At 44.4% G+C, this 20,929-nt stretch overlaps 1 protein-coding gene across 1 annotated transcript in view; it reads right to left on the bottom strand.

Annotated features, from left to right (window-relative positions):
* Positions 1 to 13,687: 13,687 nt before the first annotated feature.
* The window catches only part of LACTB2 (lactamase beta 2), a 216,236-nt gene continuing 208,994 nt past the window's right edge, over positions 13,688 to 20,929 (bottom strand). Inside the window, exon 7 of the mRNA XM_078687161.1 lies at positions 13,688 to 13,830. Within this exon, the coding sequence (XP_078543287.1) occupies positions 13,787 to 13,830 (44 nt within the window). The 3' untranslated portion in view covers positions 13,688 to 13,786. The remainder of the gene's footprint in view (positions 13,831 to 20,929) is intronic.

Genomic DNA, 20,929 nt, shown 5'->3' with positions numbered 1-20,929 from the left:
ATATTCCTGGGCTTTTCCGCCCAGTAGGCAATAGGGCGGATTGCCTACTGGAGGAAAACCGGCGGACGGTCTTCCCATCGCCGGGGCCCCCGCCATCGTAATGTGGCGAGGGGGGGGGGAGTCATGCGGGCGGTGGATTTTGGCGGGCGGATCGCCACTGCTATACGGGCAGTGGCGATCCGCCCGCTATCATAATGACCCCCTTTGTTGCTTCTAGTTGTGTTCAAAGTTGGAATAATTGTTGTGGATGGTCTTGAATTTGTATCTGGTACGGAATAAGAATAGAAACTTAATTTTATTTTGTTGTTAAAGAATGTTTGTTGCTAGGGATAAAATTGTGTTTTTAGTTTGCATATGATTATAGGGAACATAAACTTACCGTGTAAAGATGATTTGCTGTAGTAGCTAGGGGCCAGATGTAGGTAATCCCAATTTACCTATTCTTAAATACCGAATTTTACTGATTCGGTATTTAAGAATAGGTAAATGGGATGTAGATAAATTTTCGGTAAAAATTACCGAATCTGTAAGATTCGGCATTTAACGAATCGGTATTTACCGATTCGGTAATTGCCATTCATTCATTCCTATGGGCCTGGAGGCCCATAGGAATGAATGGCAATTACCGAATCGGTAAATACCGATTCGGTAAAATGGGGGAAACATTCAAGGGTGCCACGGTGTCACTTTGACACCCTGTTGCACCCCTGAATCGTGCTTGTGTGCAGATGTGGCACAAATACATGCCCTAAGGGCATGTATGTCTGCCACATGGCACAGTTGAAAATGTACAGATTTGCATTTTCAAAGGTATTCGTTATTTACCACCAACTTATAGTTGGTGGTAAATAATGAATCCTTACAGGTGAAAAGCACTCACTTGAGTGCTTCTTACATTTCAGATTCGGTAATTTACCGAATCGGTATTTAAGAATTTGGTAATTTACCGAATTCTTAAATACCGATTCGGTAAATTACTGAATCTGAAATGTAGCCACCTACATCCCAAATGCCTAATACCGGTCGGTAACGGCCGAAATTCGGTAATTTCGGCCATTACCGACCGGTATTAGGGTTCCTAAATCTGGCCCTAGGTGTTTTTAGACTCTTCTAGCCTGTGGCTGTTTTCCTTTCTGTATTTAAGTTTGTCGTTGCTCTTTAATTTGTATTTGGAAGATTAAACAAATAGAAATGCATTTGTGATGAAATTTTGAAACAATTGTTTGTTGCAAGGTTGAAAAAAGTTTTTTTGGGTTGCTTTTGCTTATTTGTAAAAAAAACCTCACCTTTAATGTTTGTTTTGAAGTATTTATAAGGTTCTTCGTTTTGTTTGGATATATGAATGTGCTGCAAATAAATGTTTAAAAATTGTTATGCTTTTGCTTTGTATGTTTAGATTTTTAATTGAATGTTGCATTCATTCACTGATGATTTTAAAAAGGAACGTTCACCTTGTTTTTCGTAGTGTTATCTGTGGAGAATTAAAAATATTTAGAACAGTAAATTAAAACCCCACCACTATCCAGCATTTTCAATGCGGCAAGCACCCCTTTTGAGTTGGAACAGTGAATTAAAATGCCACCACTATCCAGCATGTTCACTGAAGCTAGCACCCCTTTTGAGTTGGAATTGTAATTTAAAAGCCCACCACTTTCCAGCACTTTCAATGAGGTGAGCACCCCTTTGGAGTAAAAATAGTATTTAAAACACCACCACTATCCAGCACTTTCCCTGAGGTAAGCACCCCTTTGGAGTTGGAATAATAATTTTAAACACCACCACTATCCAGCATTTTCATTGAGGCAAGCACCCCTTTGGAGTTGGAATAGTAATTTTAAACAGCACCACTATCCAGCATTTTCCCTGAGGCAAACTACCCTTTGGAGCTGGAATAGTAATTTTAAACAGCACCACTATCCAGCATTTTCCCTGAGGCAAGCACCCCTTTGGAGTTGGAATAGTAATATATTTGCCCTCCACTATCCAGCCTTTTCCCTGAAGCAAGCATTCCTTTGGAGTTGGAATAGTAATTTTAAAACCAAATAATATCCAGCAATTTCCATGAGGCAAGCACCCCTTTGAAGTTGGAATAGTAATTTAAAACAGCATCACTGTCCAGCACTTTCCTTGAGGCAAGCCCCCCTTTGGAGTTGGGATAGTAATTTTAAACAGCATCACTATCCAGCATTTTCCATGAGGCAAGCACACCTTTGGAGTTGGGTTAGTAATTTTAAACAACATCACTATCCAGCATTTTCCCTGAGGCAAGCACCCTTTGGAGTTGGAATAGTAATTTTAAAAAGCACCACTATCTAGCATTTTCCCTGAGGCAAGCATCCCTTTTGGGTTAGAATACTAATTTTAAACAGCACCACTGTCTAGTATATAAAATGATGCATGCACACCTTGGACTTCTTTTATTAATTTTCAAATTGTACTTATGAAAATAGAGAGTAATCTTTTACCTTTAATAATTAAATCTGCTCTTTTTTTAGGAGTTTTTCACAGGTTTCTACAAGTTGATTTTACTTTTCCATTTTAAATATCTTGCTATCTGTGGAGAATAGAAAATGCAGTTTAAAATTACGTACATTTAAGGTCTTATTTATTTGAAATACAAAACATTTATTGCTTATAAATCAACATTGTAATGTTTTTGTAAATGATTAAGAATTAAAGACAGATATGTTACATCTGCTTATCATTTTGAATACAGTTTTGATGACGCAGAGTAATTGACACACTAACACTCTCCTGCGTTTTACCTCAGTCATTTACCCTTTTGATTGTCAATCGTAATTATAATCCGACAGCTATCCTTTGTTTATCCTGACTCTGCCACCTCTTTTAGTAGGAAGAGTATTTATAACCTAAAAAGTATTCTACATTTTTCCGGAGGCAGGAACCAACTCTCCTGCGTTTTACCTGTCATTTACCCTTTTGATTGTCAATCGTAATTATAATCCGACAGCTATCCTTTGTTTATCCTGACTCTGCCACCTCTTTTAGTAGGAAGAGTATTTATAACCCAAAAAGTATTCTACATTTTTCCGGAGGCAGGAACCATTTTGGTGTTTTAAGGTAAAAAAAAAGATGACTTTTTTAATATATCACAACTAACCACTAGTTATTTCCATTACGCAAATTATTTTCAAATATCAATTACTAAAGTAATTTAAAAAAAATAGATTTGATAAAATATCCTTTTTTAATAATATATTTTATATTTATTTTTAATAGTATTATTAACCTTAATTTATTCACTTACTTTTAAAATGTAACGTCCAAAAAAGGCGAGTCACCTTCACCAACTTCAAGATAGCTTTGACAAGATCCTGTAAAAAAGGTACATATTTTGTAATATAATTCTTTTTTTGGTAACAAATATATTACTAATTTAATTTATCTATAATACTCACTTTCATTATTGGTTTGGTACATTTGCGATGTGACACTGTCTGGCAGCAGAATGCGTGTGGTGCCTCTGGTAGTCAGGTAACCACTGACTTTAAAATGGTGGTCGGCTCCTTTTACACGTTTGTTTGTGTTGCACCTAAATTTTCACAAAAATATCTTTCTTGTGTATTTGTTTTCTGGCATTCATATGTTGTGTAAAACATGAATTTAATTTATGTTAATGTCTTTTTCTGTTACCTTTGGTATTGTTCGTTTTGTCCTCCATTTTGTCTACATGAGGGTCAAGTTCATTTCATTGAAAGTGTTGTAAGACTTAAGACTCTGTCAGTTTTTAAAATGGTGGATCCTTTGTTTACCTTCCTGTAGTTTGGGTTTTTCTGCTTTGCGTTTTATCTTCCATGTATATATATATATTTCCTTTTAATTTTAAATGCAATGATTGTGTCTTTGATAAATGTATTAATACGTTTTAAAATGTACGATTATTAATTTAAGTACTCGAGTAATAAAACGAGTACCCGAGTATTAATTTATTACACGAGTATTTTTTCTTCATTACTGTTGTTTTTTACTACATTTTAATACACTTCCCCACCCAAAACTCTTTTCGCTGCATCCCCTTTCAGGGGATTATTATAAAAAAAAATTAAAATGCGTTATAAAAGTATGCGTTGTGTTGTTTTGTGTTGTAATGGCACATTTAATGTATCACATATTTTTGCGTTGTAATGGTATGCGTTGTAAAAAGCATGCGTTGTAAAAGTACTTGCGATGTACAAATTGCGCAGAAAAAACATGTGTTGTAATTGTATACATTGTAATGTCATACAACCCTCATTCATCTGTCCACTTATTCACCAACACTCATCCATACACCCTTTCACCCTTCTCCCATTCAACATTTCTTCAATTTTCCCCTCTTCTATTTACTCATCTTTTGTTCTTCGTTGCTCCAGTTTGCTCTACTCCTTTATAACCGTACTTATCATATTTTGTCTGCAGACAGAAGATGCCCATGAAGAACCCCATCCCCGTTTAAGCTACTAAAGCAGGGGTTCACGATGCCCCTGATGTGGGTCCTCTATGGCTCTATGATGAGCAAGACTTACACTTTCCAACCTATACATCAAGGTACACAGATAATCCAGTACGAGGATCTCTTGGAATAAGGAATGAACAAGTCTGTATCCTTCAGTATTTCCCTGGCTGAAAGGCTGCAACACGAATACCAGGCTCATACATCAGAACTATCCCTCTAGTTATAAACCATCTCACAGTTACACACAGCAGAGATATCACTCAGATTACCCTGATTGTGCAGGCCAGGGAGCAGAGTTAGCCATCTTGTTACATGGATCTCAGAAGAGCAGGCGTTCAAAAGCAGAAGTACCCACCAGGTGACACACGCACACACACACACACATTGTAAAGGCTTAGGAGGCAGTCATAGCATCGGGTTGTGCAAATCAATAGTGGTCATGTTGTTGCTCCAACACCATTGGCTTAATTCTCTGGTCCTATTCTGGGCACTTCTAGAAACAATGGCATAAGGCAAGACGGTGCCCCCCCTTCACAATGAATTGAGGGGCAATACAGACTCCTGTAACACACAGATATCCATAGGCTGTAGGTGGAGTGGGTGCCTCAATAATGGGGGGGCCCACCTGGTTGCCAGGCGTTCAGGGGCGCACGTTAAGCCGTTAGCACACATACGTACTGCTGGGGATCTGTGAGGTGTAATTTCAGGCCCCACTTGTCTAACAATGCTATGTCTTAGAGCTCTGAATCACATATACACTGAGCGGTCTGAAGGGCCTAGAATGGACCTAAGGCCCATCAGATATGTAGTTAATGTTTCTTTCTCTTTTTTCATCCGAGGGTCTGGACGTGCGCTGCAGAAGTGGCACTACAACTTCAGACCCTCAGAGTGCAAGGGAGGAAACAGGTGGGATGGTGTTCAAATGCCTTAAGCGTTAAGTTGCCCCTGCCCTTGACCTCTCATGGTTATGACTTTCTTGATCTCCTTATATCTCTCCTCTCATCTTCCTTGTCCTTCCCTTACTTCTCCCATCCTGTCTCTCTTCCTATATCTGGCTTCTATTTCATCCCACAATTGACTCTCTTCCTCTCCTGCCTTTTCCTTTTTCTCTGTCTCTCTATCGCTCTGTGTTGACTCTTCCCCACCTGTCTGCCTCTTTAATTCCTATCTCCTTCTGACCTTAAACTCTCTCTCCTATATCTGTCTGTGATGACCTCTTACTCTTTCCACTGATGATCTTTTGCTTGTTAGTTGTCTTTCAGTCTCTTCTTTGCAGTTTTTCGTTCTCATTCTTACACAAACTCTTTGTAATTTATTTATTTATTTATAAGGTTTTATATCGCGCAAACGTGACCCACAAGTGTATCTCAATCTCACACATACATTGGGCAGTCTGTGGTGTCCTGCCATTTTTCCACTGGTTGTTTTCTCCTTTCTCACCTCTCTTGTAGTTCTTCCTTTCCCTGCTCATCCCACTTCCTTTTGTTACAGTCTCTCTCTCTCTATTTATTTCGCACACTGCCTTGTGTGTTTTACTCAACTCTCTCTTAATAGCCTGCGATTCTCTCTCTCTTTCTCCCTCTGTCTATCGCTCACGTAGGTCTTGGATCTCTCTCTTTTTTCTCAGAATATTCTTTCACATTCCGCTTTTCCTCACCTTTCTATTTTTCTTCTTCCTTACTCAGCTGTCTCTCAGTTGTCCGACTTCAGCCTCTCTCTCATACTCTCTTTTCGCTGTATTCTTCGTAGTCTTTCCTCCGCCATTGCTCTTTCGCTGGTGGAGACAACTCTTTCGCTCTGTTCTTTCTCCCTCTCGTGCGCAGATGAACAGAGTTGCCCCTTTCCACCATGGCTCGCTATAATTTAATAATTGATGAAAACAATGTTGCAAGATATTGTTTGTTCTGTCTCACCGCTGACACACCTCACAGAGGCCGGCGCAGCCAGGAAATAACAGTAGGTGGCTGTTGTCTAGTATTCCAGATGGCAGTGGCACTCCTTGGTTGGTTGAGGGACCCCCTCCAGTAGGGAACCCTGGACCAGCCCGCACTACGTGGGCTGCGTTGTTATACTGTTGTTTTTGAACATGAAGAAGGTCCTGTGTAATCTGTTGGAGAGGGTGAGTGGTGCACCAGTGTGAGTGCAGGGTAAGGATGTCTAAGCGAGAAGGGTGGAACGTTTGCAGTGTGAGGGCACGGAGAATAGTGTGCCTGAGAGCAGGCTGAGCAGTGAGCCCATGCCACTGCAGGACAAGCAGTATGTATCGGTGTAGAGTGAGTGGTGTGCACGTGTCAGAGCAGGGTTCAGCCAAATTAAAGACACATTTCAAGCACACATAAGTAAAAATATATTGTATTTTATTAAACACTCACCGCAGATTTGGTGCTGTGTCTGGTTCTCCATTCTAGGCACTGTAGTTCTGTATGTGGATTTTTAAATTATTTTTATAGAACATTTTATTAGCATTTTAAGGCAAAACAATGACACAAAGATATGAAAAGTTAATATCCAAATATAGCAGATCCAAACAAGACAAGATAATCTCACAAAACCTTTGTGTACAGATCATAAGGATTATTCTCATCCCTCACGCTCACTCAACCCCTACCAAGGCCACGATTGCGCCCCGAGCCCTTCAATTCACAGAGGTACACACTACATCGTCCAGGGACTCGGACCGTTCTGGACAGACTACACCCATATTCCAAAACCTAGACTACGTGAGGTAAACCCAGTAGAGGTACTTCAGCTGTATGAATCGAAATTGGGCTGCAACGTCAGCCTCTCTTGGCAATTCAAGTGCTTCACTCCAGTCGTCGTCCGTAAGAGAGTCTAGATCTTGATCCCGGATCTTGAGTCTGAGCTGAGTGTAGTCAGGGGAAGCAGTCAGGGTATTATGGCAAGAGTTTCCTATATGTGAGAGAGTTTGCGATTTACTGGCTCATCTAGCACCTGTGCCTCCAGTGGACTATACTCCCGGAAGTTCTCCCAACAAGAACCATATGATAGGAGAGCATGCTGGAGTTGCAAGTATCAGTAAATCTGCCCTCGATGAAGGTCATACTGTGCCTGCAGCAATGCAAAAGATTTGATTGTGGTCCCATTTATGATATCCCATAAACATGAAATGTCAGTAAGGTCCTAACTTTTGAAACCTTGAAGCTCTGAGACATGCTGTAGCCAGCTCTCGTTTCAAAAGAGGATCTCCCACGTCAAGTGCCACGACCAGCTCTGAGCCTTAAGCCTATATCCCCAGACCCTAAATACCAGTGATGTGGCAGACGAAATAGACCGAGGGGGTAACTCTGCCTACAAAACGTGTGAAATCTGTGTACCCTTGCATTTCACTGACAAGTAGGTTGGATCTTCCAGTTTACCAGACAATCAGAATGATCACTTGTTAGGCACTGCAGTAAGAGGCAATGTCAGGTGTGCTTAGTCCACCCTCAAAAGGCCTATGATTCAAGACAAACCTCCGCAGCGCTGCATTGAAATGAGTGAAAAAGGTGGTGGGTACTGGTTATGGGAAATTCTGGAGCTGGTGTAATAGACGTGGAGTCCAGTCAGCTTAAAAATCGCCGACCTACCCATTGAAGAGAGGGAGAGCATCGTCTATAACCCAAAATCTATAGTAAATTTATCTAGTTGAGGCTGCATGCTTTCTCCGCAAGCTCGTCGACTATCCTTAGTTATGTAAATTCCCAGATATCTTCAGTCCCCAATGAGCGTTAGAGGGACACCCACCCAGGACACAGTATGAGATTTCTCGGTGATTGAGTAGCTTGAGGCCTGGTTCCTCCCTACTACAGTAAGGCTGGACCTGCTTGACCACCTACAAATATAAGGCCGTCCCAAGACAGGAGATGTGCCCCGAGACGCAACATAGCACGACTCACCGTGCCTGACCACATAATGGCCGCCACTCAGCCCTATCATTCAAGACAATCTAAAAGAAAGAAAGTCATAAATAAAGCTCCCAAAAGTAACACAGCCTCCTGGACTCGCAAGTCAACTGCTCCTGCTCCCAAGCGCACAGGAGCACAGGTCTGAAGCGACCCTGCGAGGGCCACCCTGAGCTCACTAAAGTGCCTGACACCATGATGGCCGCCCCAGGTTGAATTTACCGAGCTTTTCTGACTACCCATAGGGAGCCATGAAGATCTCGCCTAAACTAAACTAACACTGGCCGCATGATGGTCCCGATCTAATGGTCCTTCAACGCTCCAGACATCGCAACAATAACTCACAGGTTGGTGTTGGCAGCTTCTTGGTGCAAGTTCTCTAATTGGCGGCTAACAAGGACTAGGTTTGGCCACAAGAGGGTCTCGATCCTTTGCCCCTCTAACATTTCCAGGGTCTCACATGATGGTGTAGAAAGCCTCTAGATGCCCGTCCACCAAATGCCCACCCTGGCCCCAATCTCAGGATCACTTTCTCATCTCTGCAGAGACGTCCCTTCCACCCAGAGAGAATACCCTTTATGTTTCAGGCCCACTTCCCTAGAGCCCAACTTATCACAGACTTTCTTACCTTGTCCTAAAGAAGCCCCACACCGCCCGCACGCATAACACTAGACCCTTCCTTCACACACCGTAAGGAACCCGCCTTCCTCAGAACCCAGATAAAATGCCTCCGGCCACGCCTACGGTTGCCGCACCTCGACCACCGAATTACCTAAAATGCTTTGGGCCGAACTCCTTCGCGATTACTTTCCCACCCAACCTCTCAAGGAAAGTGAAGAGACTCTTCAAACATAGACTGATCAGACAGCACCACGAAACACTATTCGTAGATACCTTCCACTGACCCTCCAAAGGGCAGTTAATAATGGATCTCATCTTCCACACTCAAAGACGCGACAAGTGGATCACCATCCTCAATTCACACCTTCACATCTCCATAACTACCACCACACCCCCTAGCAGCAAACTGACAACCTCGCTCCCGAATCACCTGACGCTGAGTGACACCTCCATAACCATCTACTCGAATGGCACTGTCCTGATACAGGCTAATAATGATAACCTCTGGGCCTTCGACTCCCTCTTCCTCTCGCTAAAAAAGGCACCCTTGCCCACTACGCGACCTGGCCAGACCCCTCACTGCCCCTCAGCGAGCCTTCCCCTTCAGGTGAGGCACTAGACCCTTCAGGCGTCCTCTTCGGGAACCCCCCAACCCCCACGAGTTACCCCTGTAACTCTACATCTCCGAATAACGATCCAATCCCCCCCAGCAGTAGACCCTTCCACCCCTGCTTCCTCTCTAGTCCTAACCAGTCATCCCGGAGCGAATGCTTCCCCCAAGCTCAGTTTCCCCCTGACCCTTCCCAGTCTTCAGGCCACACGAGACCTAATCCTCGGCTTGAGCCATTACTCCTCCTACCGAGGACCCCGCCCAGTGACAAACCAGATAGCCCCTTCCCCAACATTCATCCTGACTGGGACCCACCCTCCTCCCCCCGGGCAATGCTGCCCTAGACACCCCCTCTCCCTCCGTGGATATCACAACCCATCTTCTCAACCTCCTGGAAACTCAGCTGGAAATCCTGATCCGAGGCTTGAACGAAACTTTATCTAACCTGGTCACGAACGAAAAACCCACCCAGCCCCCTACCGCACCGCCTAATAACATCCAACCTGGGCGTGCCAAGGTACCGCCATCCAACGAGCCCCCGGCCCCTATCAGGTCCCAGCCATCGACCAACAGAAGGGGGGCGGAGAACCACTCTGGGAGACCCAAAAGATCAAAAGCCGCCCTTTCCCACCGGGAAGCGGCATACCTAGCCTCAACTTATGACACTCTCTCCAATCCCTCCCCCAAATCTACAATCCAAGTAATTACGGGAGTCGGAAGAGAACTCCTTTCACCGAGAGCCCCTAGACCCCCAGCTCATCTAACTGCTCTACCCAGGGACCAAACTACTAAGACTCTGAGCAACAATGGATCTTCCATCAACTGCTTGCTCCTGCAGATCAGCCTCCAAACATGCAACCGAGGTATCGGAAGCCATTCTCTCCCATGATATAGATATAGCATTCATCACGGAGACCTGGCTCAACAATCTCTCTCATCCCATCATGGACACATTGGTACTGCCTGGATTCACATTGATCAACAAAGACACGATAGCTCAAAGAGGAAGGGGCATAGCAATCATTCACAAGAACAGCATCTCCATCACGGAAACTGCCTCCTGCCTCTATAACTCCTTTAAATGTCTCTCAGTCAAGATCAAGACAAGTGAGAACAGGCCTTCTCTATGCCACCTACTGTACCACCCCCCAGGTAACTCCACCGAATTCGGAGAACACCTTTCTGACTTGATTGCCCACTGCTCTCTTGGAAACTCAAATAATATAATTCTTGGCAACCTTAATCTAACAAGGAATGAAACAAAAAACCCACTTATTCAAACGCTAAACAACCTCCTACTAGAAAACAACCTGACCCAACACTGCTCAGAAGAAACACATCACAGAGGAGCAACCCTTGACGCTATCATTGCCGAAAGCAATGCAATCACCATCTACCACATCCTTCCCGTAGACTGGTCCGATCACCACATCATCCTTTTTCAAATCAACCAAGCGGTCCAAACTCAACTCCCCTTGCAGGCCCCCCTAAATGGATTAGGAACACAGCTCAGATCCCTCAAGCTGATCTAGAAAAAAGAATAAGCTCACTTCTCCCGAGCACCACTGACCACCTCCCAACTAGCGAACTCACCTCTCTCTACAACTTTAATATGACGTGCAGCCTGGATCAACTTGCCCCTCTAAAACTAAAAAACCCAGAAGCATTCCATCAAGATCATGGTTCACCACTGACATCAATGAAGAAAGAAGACATCTAAGAGCCTCAGAAAGAATCTGGAAGACCAATCCCACCACCCTACACCGTAAACAACTCCAAATAGCCCGCAGGAACTACAAAAAACACATTAAGAACAAAAAGACTTCTTTCTTCTGCTCGGCGTTGTACAACGCTAAAAACAGACCCAAAGGGCTCTTCAATATCATCAGGAAACGAACCTCTAAACCAGTGGCCTCCGCAACTCAGGCATCCAAAGAACGATGTGACTACTCGCCACACTTTTCCACGACAAAATCGCAAAAATCGATCTCTCACTTGGCTCCAATCTCACTCCCTCCTCCAGGCAGCCGGAATCATCGACAGTGCTTCCTTGAAGCCTCCTAAACACTGGTCTTCCTTCACTCCCATTCAAGAAGAAGAGATAGTTAAACTAATCTCCAACGCAAAACCCTCATCCCACACCCTTGATCACCTACCCCGTCAACTAACCAAAGACTTGAAGCTCGACCTAGCTCCAGTTTGGTGCAAGATCATTAACAGCTCACTTAGATCAGGAGTCGTACCAGATTGCCTCAAAGTCGGTCAAGTCACACCTCTGCTGAAAAAGCCAGGACTAGATACGGAGGATTTGAATAATTTTAGACAAGTCTCAAACTTACCTCTTCTGTCCAAAATCATGGAAAGATGTGTACTTCCTCAACTGACCCAACACTTGGAAAACATCAACCTTCTAGATCCCCATCAATCAGGCTTCAGAAAAGGCTGCAGCACCGAAACTGCAATCCTCAATGTCATGGATGACCCACACAAATCATTTGACTTGGACCAATGCTGCCTTCTCACCCTCCTGGACCTATCGGCTGCCTTCGATACAGTCGCTCACAAGCTTCTCCTCAAGGTTCTACAAGAAAGGGCTGGTCTTGAAGAGACGGTCCTCCTCTGGTTCTCCTCCTTCCTCCACAACTGATCACAAAGAATAAAAATTGAAAAATCCAAATCCGACCTCCACCCAGTTACTAGGGGTGTTCCACAAGGATCAGTGCTCTCCCCTCAGCTTTTCAACATCTACATCGAACCCCTCACCTCTCTACTGAGGAAATCCAACATCCCTTTCCACCTATATGCTGATGACACACAGTTATATCTAGAAACCACCTCCATTGAGGACCTCCAGAGACTCAACGTCAGGCTCAGAGAGGTGCAACAGTGGCTCTCAAGTAACCACCTGAAACTCAATCAAGAGAAAACGGAAATACTCCTCATCTCCAACAAAGACGAAAACCCCCAAATTGCAGAATGGCTCAAAGCTATCGACACCCTCAATGGCAATATCACACTGGCGGACTCGGTAAAATCTCTAGGTATCACCCTAGACCGGAAACTGGACATGAAAAATCACATTACAAGATCTGCTAAAAGCTCCTTTCTCAACTTGAGACTACTGTACAAAATAAAACCCTTCCTCCCGCCCAAGGACCTTCAACAAGCCACCCAAGCACTGGTGCTCTCCAGAATCGACTACGGGATCACAGCCCTGACTGGCACTGCAAAATCCCACCTCGCCCCCCTGAAAACAACCTTCAATGCAGCAGCCAGAATGGTCTCCCCTGCACTCCGAGAACTTAAATGGCTCCCAATTGAATTATGAGCCAGCTTCAGAACTGCCTGCCTCACGCACAAAGCCCTCTACACAGGCAAACCAGAATACCTAGCCGCCAAACTCAAAAGAGCCGGCCAGTCCAGGAACCTCAGAAGCTCCAATATTCTTCTACTCGTCCCGCTAAAAACTCGCAATCAAAAAACGGCGACCAGATCGTTTGCTGTAAACCCTCCCAAAATCTGGAATTCCATCCTCCCACACCTCAGAACGATCCCCTTGTTTCCAAAATTCAAAAACCTGCTCAAAATCCTCTTTCTGGAGCGTTCTCAAGCGAGCAGATAGGAGCTAAGGAAGTACCTTAACCGTCACCCCCTCTAACTTTAACTAGGTGACCAATGTCACTGATTCGGATCTAGAAAACTTCCCAGCGACTCATATTGTTGGGACAAGAAACCCGTTGGACTTTAGACCCAAAGACTGTGGACTACCTTGTTACACTACTATGTCACCTCCGTTGAAACTCTGCTTTTATCTTCCTGTGCAATATGACAGTGGTGCGGTGACAATTGCTCTATGACTCTGTAAAAGAATGTATTCGCTGTCTGCATGCTCAAGTACCTTTACTACTTATATGTCCGTTTCGCTATGTTCGACTATATTCTCTGTACTACCCACTTGCACATAAGTTACTTGTTGTGAAGCGCTCGGATACCCTTGGGTCCAGCTAGCGCTATACAAAACTACTAAAATAAAATAAATAAATAAATTGTATTAATTTGAAGTCCAGAGTAATCCCCAAAAATATGCAGAATCTGGAGTGCTTGGGGACCTGAATTTTATTTTCAAGAGAATCTTCATATTAACTTCGTACTATTCCACATAACATCCTTTAGGAGCTGGATTGAGCATCTTCCAACTTATAAGTTACTTTTCCATCTCAAGCTTGGTGACTGGTCTTGCGCTGTAAAATTAAATAGAAATAAAAAACTGATTATTTTATATTTCACCATGCGGGTGAGACTGCTGTTTAAATACTCCTTATTTGCCACACAAATATTGACCAAGCAAAGCCAACAGTATTTTAACATATATAACAAATAAAAAAGCATCTGCCAAGATTTCCATTACCATACACAGGACTTATTATTAGGGGTGGGCATAATTTGCGAAATTCAGTGTAGCGTAATCACACAGAATTACCTGAGAATTCTACCCATTACAACTTCGGCGCAGACATCCTTTCCAACTTACAACTGAAAAACAATGCCTGCTGGTATAATTTCTTTCATATGACTGAGCTCGAAGTCTTTATTATCATTGTTAAACTAAAGCCGACCTCGCACACCAAAGACCCACTCCCTTCTAACCTAGTTCATAACCTTAACCACATCATAACCCTTTGTTGGACAAAAATCATTAACACTTTTTTTGCCACTGGATGCGTCCCGACTCCCTCCAACTTGGACAAATCACTCCCATTCTTAAAAACCTTACTGCTGACCCTAATGAGCCCAACAACCTCCGCCCTATCTCTAACCTCCCACTTCCTGCTAAAGCCCTTGAGAAATGTGCATTACTTCAACTGGACAACCACATAGGCAAATTTAACTTACTTGACTCCTTTCAATCAGGTTTCAGGAAAGGCTGTAGTACAGAAACCGTCATGCTGAACATTGTGGATGACATTCAGAGTTCCCTATCCTCCTCAACCTCTCTGCAGCTTTCGATATAGTCAAACATTCTTCCTTACTTAATTCACTTACAGCTAGCTTTGGCCTTAATGGTTTGGTCTTCAAATGGTTCTCTTCCTTCCTCCAGCACAGAACACAACAAATAAAAATCAATGTCTGCCTCTCCAAACCTACCCCTGTCTCCCTGGGTGTCCACCAGGGCTCAATTCTCTCCCCCTCTTTCTTCAACCTCTTTATGGAACCCCTTATTCTCATTTTGAAACAAGCTGAAATCAACTATCACCTCTATGCTGATGACACCCAGCTTTACTATAAGCTTTAGCTATAGCTTTACTATAAGTTCACATCCATTCTGATGTACTTCATTTAAACAATACCCATAGCAAGATCCAATTTTGGTGTCTATTTCAACCATCTTAAACCGAAACCTAATTTTTTCTCCCCTAAAAACAACCGTATCCCCCATCCAAGGCTGGATCTCAGACCTCAATGCCTTCAATTGTCCTCTCACCTTATCTGACTCGCTGGAATCCCTAGGTTTCACTCTTTACAAAAACCTGGATCTGAAGGACTGCAGAAATAACGCAGCCACATGAGCACTTTCACTCTCAGACACCTCAAGAAAATCAAACCCTTCATTCCTCTAGACGATTTCAAATGGGTTGTCCAATCACTAGTCCTCTCTAAACTTGACTATGGCAACACTATCCTCACCAGAACCCCTAATGAACACTTGCCCCCCTTAGAGCTGTGCTCAACTTGGCGATCAGGCTCATTACTGATTGTAAACGATTTGACCACATCTCGCCTGCCCTCAAATCGCTAAACTGGCTGGCCATCGAAGGAAGATGCTTTTATAAGACTGCCTGCATCACGCACAAAGCTCTTCACTAACAAACCCCGTCATACCTAACAAACAAACTAAAAAAAGTGGGCTGCTCCAGACTGATGAGCAGCACTACTGCGCTCCGACTCGTCCCCTGCTACTAAAAAAATAAAAAACACCCAATCTCGCTCCTTCTCCGGGAAATGGCCTGAACATTGGGAATGCCCTCCTGAGGGACCTGCACTGCAATACCTCCTACCTCAGCTTTAAAAAAAGACCTAAAATATCACCTTCTCAACAAATATAGGAATTTATAATCACTCCTTTGACCCCTGCATTGGTTATCTTTCTTTCTACCTTGCTTTCCCTTCACTCTCCCTTTTTACACATCCTCTTGTTTACCCTGACCTTACCTTCTATTTGCTCTCCACCCCCCCATTCCTACCCATGCCCCCTAACTCTACAATTTGTTCTTCCCGGTGGATACTCTCTTCTCTGCTCTGAGTCGTTCCCTCCATTTTATTATTTAGATGTATATAACCTGTGAACCACCCATAATTTTGCCCCATTTAACTTAATGAGAGATGTACGTGCTTGTTTTGTATGTCCTGAACAATTGCTTTTTTGACTGCTTCTGCTCACGTAAAGCACTCTCATACCTCCAGGTCTAGCCAGCGCTATATATAAAACCTTTCAAATAAATAAATTCTCAGCTATTCACACCAATATTGACGGCTCCTTATTTGTCCTTGATTCTTTCCTGTTCTTTCCTTTGCTTTACCTTTTAGAACGGAACCATGAACGTCTGTTAGGCACCTGACATTCTCCCCCACTATCCACGTGGCACACCCTTTGGATTCCATCTTGCTTGGGCCCTGAAGAAGCTGGCGGCTTCATTTAAGCCCTTCACCAAAACTCACGTCGGAACTGTTTTGGACAAGAACCACGCAGCGGTACATGCATAGAAGTAGAGGAAGTTGAATTGTCTAAATGTGTTCTTCACTTCCTCCCTTCATGGATATATGAATTCAGTGCTACTGAACAAATGAATATGTATATGGCAATGCTTGAGTACTAGTTTACCGATTTAAATATTATGGTGCTCCAGGCAACACCTGGATGCACATTAGTCTAAAGCATTATACTTTTTTACCCAGACATTGGGATGTACATGATACCACTATTATTTTCATTTGTGGCCCCGGTCTATATATATGTATATATATATATATATATATATGCATTTTTTATTGGTAGGCTTTGACAGTATGCTAGATGTATGAGTGTGATTTTGGTAATGAGAGATTGCTGGCTGATATGATGAAGTTTTAAGTTATTATTTTGCTGTGTTTCAATTCAACTGCGGGTATTTCACTAGTTATATCAATGTTTCTTTTGGGTGCATTTTGGAAACAAAACTTTGATCATGTTATTTGATTTGTTCTATTATACATGTAAAACATTACAAATATGTAGCAATGTATTTATTGATTACTTTACTTTGAATAAAATATATTTTTGTACTAGCTATCTTTGCTATTTTCTTATATTGGTGTTATCTTCAGATGTTTGAGATATTTAGTGTATTGTTTCCCCGCTTGAGATATCTGTTTGACCATTTAGAGACGCTTCTGCGCTCAGTCTCTATTGTAGGCAGGTGACACCTTCTCCCTTCCTGTGTAGGGTTTTACTCATAGTCAGTAGTGCGGGATACCAGACTCTCCGTGCCCTGTCCGGAGCCACAAGGATGACTTGGGCCCGGTCGTTCCTAATCATCTTGAGAACTTTGGGCAGGAGTGGTATTGGTGGAAAGGCGTACAGGAGGCCTGAGCTCCATTCAGGCGAAAAGCGTCTCCTAGCGACATGGCCTTGGAAACTCCATTGCGCAAAACAGCTGATATTGCACGTTCTCGACAGAGGCGAACACATCTAACCAAGGCTCTCCCCACTGTTGAAAGAGATCTTGGCCCAACTTCGGATGGAGACACCATTCATGATCCACTAGGTATCGATGGCTGAGTTTGTCTGCCCTGGTGCTCAGCGAACCTGCCAGGTGTTGAACCACGAGGGAAATGCCCTACTGTTCTAGCCATGTCCAGAGATATAGGGCCTCTTGATAAAGGGTCCACGACCCCAGACCTACATAGCGGAAGGCTGGCACCCCAGATCACTGCAGATGAGCTGCAACCACCACCATCACCTTGGTGAACACCTGAGGAGTGCTAGAGAGCCAGAATAGCAACTACAGCTTACTTCTGGCCCTGGAACCATCTCTATGGCTCCTTTGGTGAGTGGTGTTACAAAACGTGAGGGGTCGCCCCTGCAAAGTACATGGAGGGGCGCCCCATGTTCCGGACCCTGTAGTGAGCTCTCAGTCCTCGGGTCCGCCACCCGTGCACAATACCCATGGGGCCCTTCTGGTGCTCAGGCCCCCTGCACCCAGCTATGCCACTGCCCTTAGCCAAGAGAGCAATGGCTTCCTTGTGGAGTCAGGCGTGAGATGGTGGCAAAGAAGGAGGGTAGTCACGAAGGGGAGGGAGTAGCCCCTTTGGACAATTTGCAAGGGGGTTGGGGGGGGGGGAGTGTGGACGGTCCAAACTACTGGTTACCTGACCCGTGAGGTCTGTGCGTACCGTGCCCTCATCCACGCAGAGGCTGGGAAGCATGCGCGGACGGTGGCTTAAAGGGTATGGGGCGGTTTAAATCCCCTTCCATAGCCACAAAAGGCAGACTGGGGGTGACCTGGGGGTCCTGAGAGGCCCAAAGACTTGGCCGTAGGCCTCAAGTCCTTAGAGCACTCCAGGGCTGAGTCTGCCTTGTCTCCTAAAAGATGGGCGCCATCGAAGGGCATGTCTTTAAGGGAGGCTTGGACATCCCCTGAAAGTCAGTCCTAAAGCAGGCGTGGCATTTCAGGGCTAACGTCAACAAAACCGATCTGCCCAGTGAGTTGCTCTTGTCCAATCCAAAACGAATTGTGAACTTTGCTGCATTTTTTCTGTCGCAACAGTTTGAGGGAATACGGCCTGGGCCTTCTCCGGGTTCTGTCGCAGCACTTGTGCAACCGAATCCCACAGAGTGTGGGAGTAACGGTCCAAAAGGCATGCAGTGTCACAGACCGCAATGCTAGGCTGGCAGGAGAGAATATTTTCTTCCCAAAAGAGTCCAGCCTTTTTGATTCTCTGTCCGGGGGAGCGGTAGGGAATGTCCCCAAAGAAGTCGAGGCATGGACCACCAAGCTCTCAGTGGTAGGGTGTTGGGTGAGAAAATGTGGGTTCCCTGGGGCAGGGTGATGCAAGCGGGCTATTGTCCTATTCACAGTAGCCCCTGTGTTGAGTTTGGATCAGGTCCCGAACAGGATGTCAGTGAGAGCCTCATTGAAAAGGACTAGGGGTTCAGATAAGGGGGCTCCATGTTGCAGCACTTCTGTCAAGATGTTGGTCTTGACTGCCACCGAAGGCAACTGAAGGTCAAGGACCTCAACTGCCCCTGCACCACCCTTGTGCATGAGGCTCCCTCCTCCGTAGCCACAGTAGGGGAAGAAAGCGTACCGGTATCTGAAGAAGTATCCAGCCCAATTGTTCCTCAGTCCAGTCCATATTAGGGTCTTCTATGTAGGGCTGGATTTCTTCAGGGTCCAGTGAACCCTCCCATTCCTCCCTGAGTCCTAGCCAACGGGAACAGGGGTCAGGCTTTGATTTAGAAATCAAAGGCCCTGGCGGCGTCGGGCAGCGCCCATCTGACTCTGTGTTGGAGTCTTGGATCACAATGGGGATGGTGCCGCCGGTGGGTGCTGGCGGCGCTGGGAGCGTCATCGGGACAGTCGCCGGGGAAGGTCAAGATGGATGACCTTGCTAATTCAGGATCCAGGAATGAACCCCTGGGAGCCCACCGGGGCTGGAACCACCAGCACTGAATAAAATGGGGACCCATCTGGGCTCCGTAGAACCATACTTTGAGTGCTGATGCTACCTCATCCCATTGGCCAACGATGCTATTTTTCTTGTGCCTCTTGCCTGAGAGTTCTAAGGACTTTGAATGGTACTTTGGGCTCCGCAAATTATCCTAGAACCTTCCCCTTCAATTTTCCTGGAGTCGCGATCCTGGATCGCTAGCAGCTGCAGACATAGCACCCTCAAAGCCTTCGGACCAAGGCCTGGCAATCGGGGCAGGACTTGGTGTTATAGTCGCGCTCCAAGCACCACAGACAGATGAGGTGCAGGTCCATCTTGGACATTGGTCAGTGACATGCGCCGCAAGGCTTACAATCTGGCTTAGGACTGCTGACATCTCGACAAACCAGGAGGTAATACCTCAAAAACAGTTGACAAAATGTCAAAACAATTCTGTCAAAAAATTACAAAGGGGTAGCTCTTCTCGGATCAGCACTGGCTAGCACAGAAGAAAACAAGTTACTTACCTGTAACTTCACTTATCCAGTATTGGTATCTTTCATAGATTCACATGCTTCAATCATCCCTTCCATCGAGGTGGGAGAGTCACTGTAAAAATAAATATATATATATATATATATATATATATATATATATATATATATATATATATGAAGTAAAAACATATAATAGGCTATAATGGACTGCACGGTCACTGCAGTAGCCCATCCTTGTCCTTTTGTAAAAAGAACCAATGTTGAAACACATCCAATCAGGCTCTAGCACCCGCTAGAACACTCCATAAAGAGGCAAGTCCCTCAGATTTTCTAGCACAAGTGACAGCAAGTAATATACCAGCAAGAAGGGAAGCCTCTACGAGGAGGAGGGTGGGTCGCATGTAAATCTATGAAAGATACCAATATTGGATATCTGAAGTTGCAGGTAAGCAATTTGTTTTCTTATCCAGTATTGGATCTTTCATAGATTTACATGCTTGAATCAGAATAGCTAGCAGTTAAACTATTACATTTTAGAGGATGGTGGGTATCATATGAATGGCAAATAGATACCTCCTAAAAAGATATACCTGTACATATCTACAGCATATGCAATACAATTTGAAAAGAAACATTTATTCATAAAGAGAAAATAAACCAGCAATTACATGTGAAGCAAATACATTGAAGTTAGAATCTAATACATGCTGAGCACCGTAGAAGCGTGATGGTGGCTGCTTAGGAGGCCGACAGCAGCACTAGTGAGCCTCGGTGGGTCTCTTGGTGATATGAAACCCCTGTAAGGACAGCTGAATTTAACAGAACCACTCAACCATCAAGTTAAATATTTCTCCCCTCTATGTTGAAATCACAGCGACCCTGCAATGGAGTCTGGGCGGCCTTGACCAAAGTTGGATTGCGGATACTTAGACGCGCCGCAGATAAATACCTGAACCAGATGGTGTAGAAGTCAGGAAGCGGTGTAAAAATGGCCCGAAGGTAGTAGCGAACTTCGCCGCATCCAAATCCGTTGGAAATCGAAAACTGCGAGGAGAGACGCCAGCAGACCTCAATGTGCCGGAGCAGTCACCGGGACGCCTACAGCAGAATCTCACGCCCGACCCACCGGCAGTGAAGAGAAGAAGAGGCTGAGCAA

The sequence above is a fragment of the Lissotriton helveticus genome, chromosome 4_1 (assembly GCF_964261635.1).
Source record: "Lissotriton helveticus chromosome 4_1, aLisHel1.1, whole genome shotgun sequence".
Taxonomy (NCBI): Eukaryota; Metazoa; Chordata; class Amphibia; order Caudata; family Salamandridae; genus Lissotriton; species Lissotriton helveticus.
The sequence above is the reverse complement of the archived record's forward strand: the minus strand, read 5'-3'. Positions and strand labels throughout refer to the sequence as shown.